Source organism: Quercus suber, unplaced genomic scaffold (assembly GCF_002906115.3).
Source record: "Quercus suber isolate HL8 unplaced genomic scaffold, Cork oak 2.0 scaffold_31, whole genome shotgun sequence".
In the NCBI taxonomy this organism is placed as follows: Eukaryota; Viridiplantae; Streptophyta; class Magnoliopsida; order Fagales; family Fagaceae; genus Quercus; species Quercus suber.
The window spans coordinates 906419-914070 of record NW_027069496.1 but is presented as its reverse complement, the minus strand read 5'-3'; the positions used below and the strand labels follow the sequence as shown (position 1 = coordinate 914070).

Sequence of the window (7652 nt, the reverse complement as noted above, 5' to 3'; positions counted from 1 at the left end):
TCGGCGCCAAAACAACAAAAAACATGGAAAAGGGAACAACTTGAAAGATATTCTATTTTACAAATAAAACATGCCGCATATTTATCAAATTTATTAAAGGCTAAATTTATGCCTTTTATTATTTTAATTACTTAAATATATTTATTCATTTTATTTATTTTAAGGAATTGAAATAATAGAAACCATAAATTTAGCTTATAATAAATTAGATAGATATTTGACGTGATTTTATTTGCGGAGTATCCAGGGTATTAAGCGAAGAAAAAAGCAGTAGAATGAGTTGAGAAGAGTTGTGAAATCAGCGTTAAGGCGAGAAAACGAAACACATTGCCGCCACACAACAATGCAAGCTAAGATCAGCACTTTCTTCAAAAACCCTTCTTCTATTTCTATGGCACCTAAATCTCCGGACCCGCATCCCATTTTTGACGAACTCACCATCTGGGAGAACAAGCAACACCAATTCTTCAACACCTACTCACGCAGAGCTCAGAACCCAGATAGGTAAAAGCTCTTTGTTTGTGGGTTTTGAATGATCTTATAACTTGGGCTCTTCATTTTTGCTTCTATATTTAGCTTTTTAATACACTGTTTTGTTATCTGGGAATCTAAACAATAATCAATTGAGTTCTACATTTGGGTGTTTCAACTTGTTTGCGTACATGGGTTTTGAAGAACAGTGATGAATTTTATTTATTAATTGGCTTCAATACGCTGTTTTGTTATATGGGAATCTAAACAGTAATCAATTAAAAGTTATACATTTAGGTGTTTCAGCTTGTTTGCATACATGGATTTTGAAGAATAATGATGAATTTTATATATTGATTGGCTTTAATACACTGTTTTGTTATCTGGGAATCTAAATAAATCGATTAGGTTCTACATTTGGGTGTTTCACCGTGTTTGCATACATGGGTTTTGATAAATAATGATGAATTTTATATATTAATTGGCTTTAATACACTGTTTTGTTATCTGGGAATCTAAACTATAATCAATTAAGTTAAACATTTTCGTGTTTTAACTTGTTTGCATACATGGGTTTTGAAGAATAATGATGAATTTTGTATATTCTATGACACTTTTTATTTTTGGGAGTACAGTAATAAAGGGTCAATTGGTGAGATACTAGTGAAGAAATCCAATTCAGATAGTTTGTGTTCAAAAGTGGAATTGAAGAATTCTGGAAAAGCAATTAAGACAAAGAAGAAGAGAACCTATGCACAATTGCATTTGGATTTGGGTCAGTCTGATTTTAATTTACACACATGTTCAACATGTGGGGTCAAATATGCTCCTGGAGAGAAACAGGATGAGAAGGCTCACAAGGGATTTCATAGAGACTATACCCTTGGGATTCCATTCAAGGTATATTACATTAAGAACTATGTGATTTGCTGTTTGTTTTTAAGCCTAGTGACAAAAAAATTCATGATATTTCCACAACTGTTGATGTGACATTTTATAATTGGCGTACAAAAAAAATATTATTGATGATGGGTTGATGTGAAAATAGTGTTACACTAATCATAATTTGCTACTTTAGCAAGTTGTGGGAAAAAAGTTTTGAAAATTCTCTCTCTAGCACTGCTCTTTTTTTAGTGATTTATTTTTTTATATTGCTAAGTTGGAGTTTTTTTTAAAGGGTTGGCGCAGTGAAAGGGTTGTCCATATGCCTTCAATTGAAGGTGGTCGAATCGTTTTGGTGTTAGATTGTGATCCTATTGCACATAGGAGCAAGGTTCGTGTTTAATTTGTGATTTCTTTGAAATTAATGAATAAGATGGTTTGTAATTGTTAGCTTATGCCTACACTAATGAGTTTTGGCTTAAATGGAACTTTTTCCTCCCATAAGAATATGTAGAGGGTGAGGTTGCTGATTTAGAATCCATTAGATGCATGTGTAATTTACCAATAAAAAAGAAAATTTGTTAGTTTATATTAATTGGTATGCAAATGGGACTTGTGAGTTAATGCTTTGTGGTAATAAATTGGGACAATATTGTACTGGCAGGTGGAGGAAGTGGTAAAAATGATGGAGATTGAGCTTGGAAGTGGATGGATTTTCCATAAGAGTTGTAAGGTATCGGCATTATCTTTTACTTGATAGTTTCATAAGGTTTCATTTCCTCTTATAATGAAAGAAATTGCTAGAGGATTCTTTCACTGTTATTGATTTGTTTGTTAAATTTTACTTGATTCTATTCAGATTTCAATGATTCCAGTATAGAACATCAATTTTATGAATTCACGTTCAACAAACTACAACTTCTATGATGATTGCTTTGTGGTTCCTTCCAGTTCTGTAATGCTAAAATGTGTACTTGTTCATCTTTCTGCATAAGTTTTTCATCCTTGAATTCTCTCTCATACGTACATGTGTGTGGATTTTGAACTGAACTTTATTATCTTCTTTGTGTGTTGAGTGTGTGTGTTTAGTTTTGCCTTCTTAGAAACAGAAAAACAATAATCTAGACTCAAAAGTATATGGAAATGATACTTCCCCAGCATCTTCTCCTAAAATTCTTCCTACTGATGGAGGAAATCTGTTTTACCATGACTGAAATTATCCATAACAATACCCAATTCTAACACAGCAAAGCTACTCTATTTGCTTCTCGATGAGCATGATTAATTCTAACTTCCTGGCAGTCATCTGATGAATTAATAATATCCTGGATCAGCATCCATGTTCTTCAAGGCATGACAGACTTTCAAATAACACAATTGGTGACCACTTTTGAGTTGTCTTCTAATTGATTGGGCCAAACCTCCCCTTAAAGCCCCACTCTGCCGCTGTAATAGATGAACTTCCTTATAGTCTAGTTGCACCAGATAGAGGGTTCTGGTATGCTATCTGTAGATTTTAGAGTCATTTGCTATATTTTCTAATTTTTTTGGAAGAACAGTGCTTGAATCAGGGGTCATGCCTCTGTTGTATAAGATAGTGCATTGAGGTGTTGACTTGCTGTTCTTTGCTTTGTTTCTCATGTTGGTAGGTGTATCTGTTTATTTCCTCCCAAAGGATTGTAGGTTGCCTACTTGCAGAACCAATAAAACAAGCATTCAAAGTTTGCTCATGCTCATCGAATGGGGGATCTGAGGGCACTTCTGCCAAGGAAGTGGCAAGACAAAGTTCAACCTCCCTCCAATTTGGGGATATCAGTTTTAAAAGGGAAGTCAAGAAAAGAACCCGTTCTGTTAATAGTTCTGAGGTTTTGGATGGGAATCTCAATGGAGCAATCATTTGTGAAAACGAAGGGGTACCTGCTGTCTGTGGCATTAGAGCTATTTGGGTCACTCCCTCTAACAGAAGAAAGCACATAGCTAGCCAATTACTGGATGCTGTGAGGTAAGGTTTTTTATAATTTGAGTCATTTGACACACTTCATCTCTATGTGTTCTATTTCACTGGGGTTTTTGATAAAATACCTGAATTATATATGGCATCTTCAAGTATTTCCATCACATACAGCCAAATCATGTCAGCTAAATGAAGATCAAGACTAGTTCAAACCTAGGATATCTTAGTAACAAATATGAATTGTGTATCACTTGTTTCTTGTAACGGAGTGGAACATTTCACAATCATTTTTTTTCTTCAACGCAAATATGAAACCTTTTTGCATCCCTTGGAAGTAAACTGAACCGATTGCTTTTTCTTAATCAGTTGCCAATGTGTTTGCTCTTATTTTGGCTGTTCTCTTATTTTATGCTAATTGCAGGATGAGTTTCTGCATGGGTTCTGTTCTTGAACTCTCTCAACTGGCACTCTCTCAGCCAACCTCAGCTGGAAAGGCTCTGGCATCCAATTATTTTAGCACTGGATCTTTCTTGGTGTACAAAACCAACAGTCTAAACTCACAGATGGTTAATTAAAAATTTCTAGACTAAGCATCTCCTGATGAGGTTTACTTCAATGGAAGCTTTGCAAAACCTTTTTTTGCTTTTGCATTAATTTTTAGGGAAACTATTGCTAATATTTGATGGAAGTATTTACCACCTCTGTTCAGCTGAGTCATGCAGATGCATATCTGCTGTGTTATTAATTGTTTGTATCATAAGACTAAATTACACAATCAGTGGGACTAATTTTGCATGTATAAAGTTCTATAATTTCCACAATCTGGTTAGAAAGAGATTGTATCATGTTCTATAGTTCAGTTTTGGGGTGAGACAGATTGTAAAATTGTAGTACCCCTAGCATTTCCATGTGAGAAAAGTGAGCGTTTGTAGATTGGCATTGCTGGATTTACATGCTTTCATTTCATCTCTCAAGTTAAATTCCCTGAGCAATAACCAAAAGAAAAGTTGATTTTTTTGTTTATGATGAACTGGCCTTAGTATGCATGCAATTTTCTTTTTCTTTTTTTTGAGGAGGGAGGGGAGTAAAAGATATCTGTAACTCTCTGGGGTAACCCAAATGAGAGGGGAAATAAATATGAAAGAGAAAAATAAAGCAGATAGGACCATTTTTAAGAAAAACAATAATTATTTGCACATTATTGTACACACTCAGTAGTGTAAGTGTGGACATCCTTAAAAAAATGTGGATATCTTTTCAGAACAACAATATTTGTGTTTTAAGACCTAAAGAGAGGTCTAATAAATTTTCCTTAGGTAATAAATTAAACTATTACTGTCAGCACAAGTTAGCTCTACCAAACTTGATTATACTTCTTGTAGGTGAATTGGTGTTTGTTTACTATTTCTTCGCTTGACCACCAATAATGGTTTGACTGTATCTCTGACTTCAAATGGGAAGTCAAAACTCCTACGTTAAAAGCTGATGTGCCAATATATCAAACTTAAAAATTATGAAAAATATTGTGTAAATACAGTTTTTATTTATTTATTTATTTTATGTTTTTTAACAGTTGATAGTATCAGAAAAAATAAGTTAAAAGAAAACTATCTTTAGTCAACAAAAAAAGTATGGTTTATTTTTAAAGATTGTTTTTTACCTTTTTTTTTTTTTTTGAGTGTGTGTATGTGTGTGGGGAAAGAAAATAACTCTATATCATAGTAAGCTAAATAAGAAAAGTTAAGAGATTGTTTTTCAATTTATTTAAAATTGTGACCAAACATAGGAAAATGATATAGTTTTATAGAAAATACTTTTTGAAAGATGACTCATTTTATAGAAAACATTATCGTCAAAACAAACAGAGAGGCAGTCCAAAGATGCATGATGCTGAAATATTTCTATCAAAATTTGAGTTATATTACAGGACTTTGGCTTATTAGTACCAGATGCACATTAGAAAGGAGTAATTTAATAATCACACCTCATCACACACCATTTTCTGTAATTCGAGAAAGTATCTCATGTATCATATGATGCATATTTACTTTCACAATGTGTAGGTTTCATATATTTGTCAATCCATACATTGTGATATGGAGGATTTATGTACATATATTCAATATATAAGATAAAAATTATTGTAACTTGACCTCAAAATCATGGGATAATTGATTAAGTCCTAGTTTTTTTATTCTTGGATAGAGCCAATGAATGTTAGGAACCCTGTTCCTATTCTAAATGGCTACTCTGGACTAATGTGACAGCCTTAGGGGCTGTTTGGTTTTTTTTTAAAAAACCATTACTTATCACTGCTCACTTAATTTTCTTTACTCATCACTCATTACTTAAAATTCTCAAATTTCTTAAACCCTACCTATTTGACACACTATTTTTAAATTCTCATTACTTAAATATGTCTACTTTTGTGGGATCCATACCTGAGCACTTGGTCAGAGCCTTCCCGTAGAACCCTCATTCCCCACCATTTTTATTATTATTTTTTCTCACTTTACCCTCTCTCATCTCTGACTCCCCACTTCTCTTGTCTGTGTCCTTCTTGCTTTTCTCTCCTCTTCTCTCTATTTTCTTTCTTTCATTGCAAAATCCAGCAACCCGTTCGATGGTGAAATTCCTTCATGGCTTTCAACTGCTTATTCTAACCTCATTGAGCTAGACCTTTCAACCAACAACCTATCTAGCACATTCCCAAGTGGTTTCAGTGCTTGTTCTTTTTGTTGTTGTTGTTGTTGGTGGTGGTGGTGGTGGTGGTGGTGGTGGTGGTTGCTGGGGTGTGTGTGGTGGTGGGTGGGTTTTGATTTTGGGTAGGTGGGTTGGGAGTGGTGGCTGGCTGGGCTTGGACAAAATCAGATTGGACGGAAGACATCGACTCGGCGTTTTCAGTTGACTTTTGTTCTGGGCTTTTGGATCAGATGAAATCAGATCGACGGTGAGTTTTTTAGTAGTGTTTTGGATTTTTTTTTGGAGAGGATGAAGTTTTTTTTGCTGGATCATTTCTGGGTTGTCGTCGTGGGTGTGCTTGATGTGGGCCTGCGTTCTGCTCGTCGTGGGTTTTTTTTTTCTTTTTCCTCACAGTCATGATCTTCCACAAACCCCACGGTGGTGGGTGGGTTTTGATGTGGGTTAGGCAAAATGTGGGGTTTGGTGGTTGTTCACGGTGGTGGGGTTGGTTTTGACGTGGGTTTTGGTTGTTGTTGATGTGGGTTTTGGTGGTTGTGGCAATTATTTTTGGGTAATTTTGGTAGTGACAAATTGGTTTGTGGTTGAGTTTTCGTGGTGGTGGCTAAGTTTTGGAAGAGAAGAGAGAACTGCGTGATCATGACACAGTGGCACAGGTTGGCTGAGCTTGGATCAGGCACTGCGTGCGTGAAGATGGAGTATGGTGATTTGCGTGAAGGTGAGGGCAGGCAGCAGAGGCTTTAGTTCATGTGTGGTAGTGGTATGAAGATTGAGTATGGTGATATTGGTTAAGAGAGCTGTTTGATTTGTTGTCAAAAGCATCGCCTTGTGTGACTTTGCACTGACAGTGGGTCCCATGCATGTGTGTTTAATTAAAAAAATGCCATGGAAACTGAGACGAGAAGGCAAACGCAAATACAAAGCAAAGCTTTCCACTCTTCACAAAACTCTCTCTCTCTCTCTCTCTTTCTCACGCTATTGCTATTGCTATTGCTAGTGCTATGTCTTTTTTTAGTGTTTCTACATAACAATATGGCTTCTGTCTGCAAATTAAATAGTTAACTCTTTTTTTCTCTCTCAAAATTAATATAATAAGTGTGTGTTTGACATTGGCTTAAAAAAAGTTATTTTTTTAATTATTATTTAGCTTATTTTTATTACTATTTTTGCTATTATTCATGAGTTTTATTACATTTTTTTTTGTATTGTTCATGAGTCTTATTGTACTATTTTAGCTATCTTTTAGCTTTATCTATGTTGAGAACCGTTTTTTCGGCCCACGTGGCATTACTTCATTGGCGACCCATGCCACATCAACATATTATTGATTTTTTGAGTAAATATCTTTAAAACCCAAAATAAGCTTATATTTCACTCAACTACATGGATTGGGCTCACATGACCCGCAAGATCCTTACTTCAAGAGACGGATTCATGGTACACATTTCCTCTTCATCAATTGGGATCATGACCCTATGACATCATCAACATCAACATATGGATCAGGCTTAAGCAATGAATCAAAAACTCACGGCCCATATTACCTCTCTCATACTCATTGCAAGCGGCTTCTTCAACAAGAGCCCATATTTACACAAAATGATAACAAAACCCGAAGTACGTCATCTCATATTCGGCTTATGAT

General features: G+C 35.0%; 1 protein-coding gene across 1 annotated transcript; it reads left to right on the top strand.

The window, feature by feature from the left end:
* The first annotated feature begins 220 nt into the window (after positions 1 to 220).
* On the top strand, positions 221 to 4330 carry LOC112031468 (protein CHROMOSOME TRANSMISSION FIDELITY 7). Its single transcript, XM_065770440.1, has 6 exons — positions 221 to 504; positions 1107 to 1371; positions 1649 to 1744; positions 2018 to 2086; positions 3003 to 3355; positions 3729 to 4330. Exons 1-6 carry the CDS (start codon positions 344 to 346, stop codon positions 3880 to 3882), a joined length of 1098 nt encoding a protein of 365 aa, XP_065626512.1. The 5' UTR covers positions 221 to 343; the 3' UTR covers positions 3883 to 4330.
* The last annotated feature ends 3322 nt before the right edge of the window (positions 4331 to 7652 follow it).

What these genes read in the sequence shown, in the direction of transcription:
- LOC112031468 (XM_065770440.1), top strand. Translation starts at nt 344, where the DNA reads ATGCAAGCTAAGATCAGCACTTTCTTCAAAAACCCTTCTTCTATTTCT. An exon ending in CTATTGCACATAGGAGCAAG is followed by an intron (nt 1,745 to 2,017) that starts GTTCGTGTTTAA and finishes TTGTACTGGCAG; the next exon opens with GTGGAGGAAGTGGTAAAAAT. An exon ending in CAATTACTGGATGCTGTGAG is followed by an intron (nt 3,356 to 3,728) that starts GTAAGGTTTTTT and finishes TGCTAATTGCAG; the next exon opens with GATGAGTTTCTGCATGGGTT.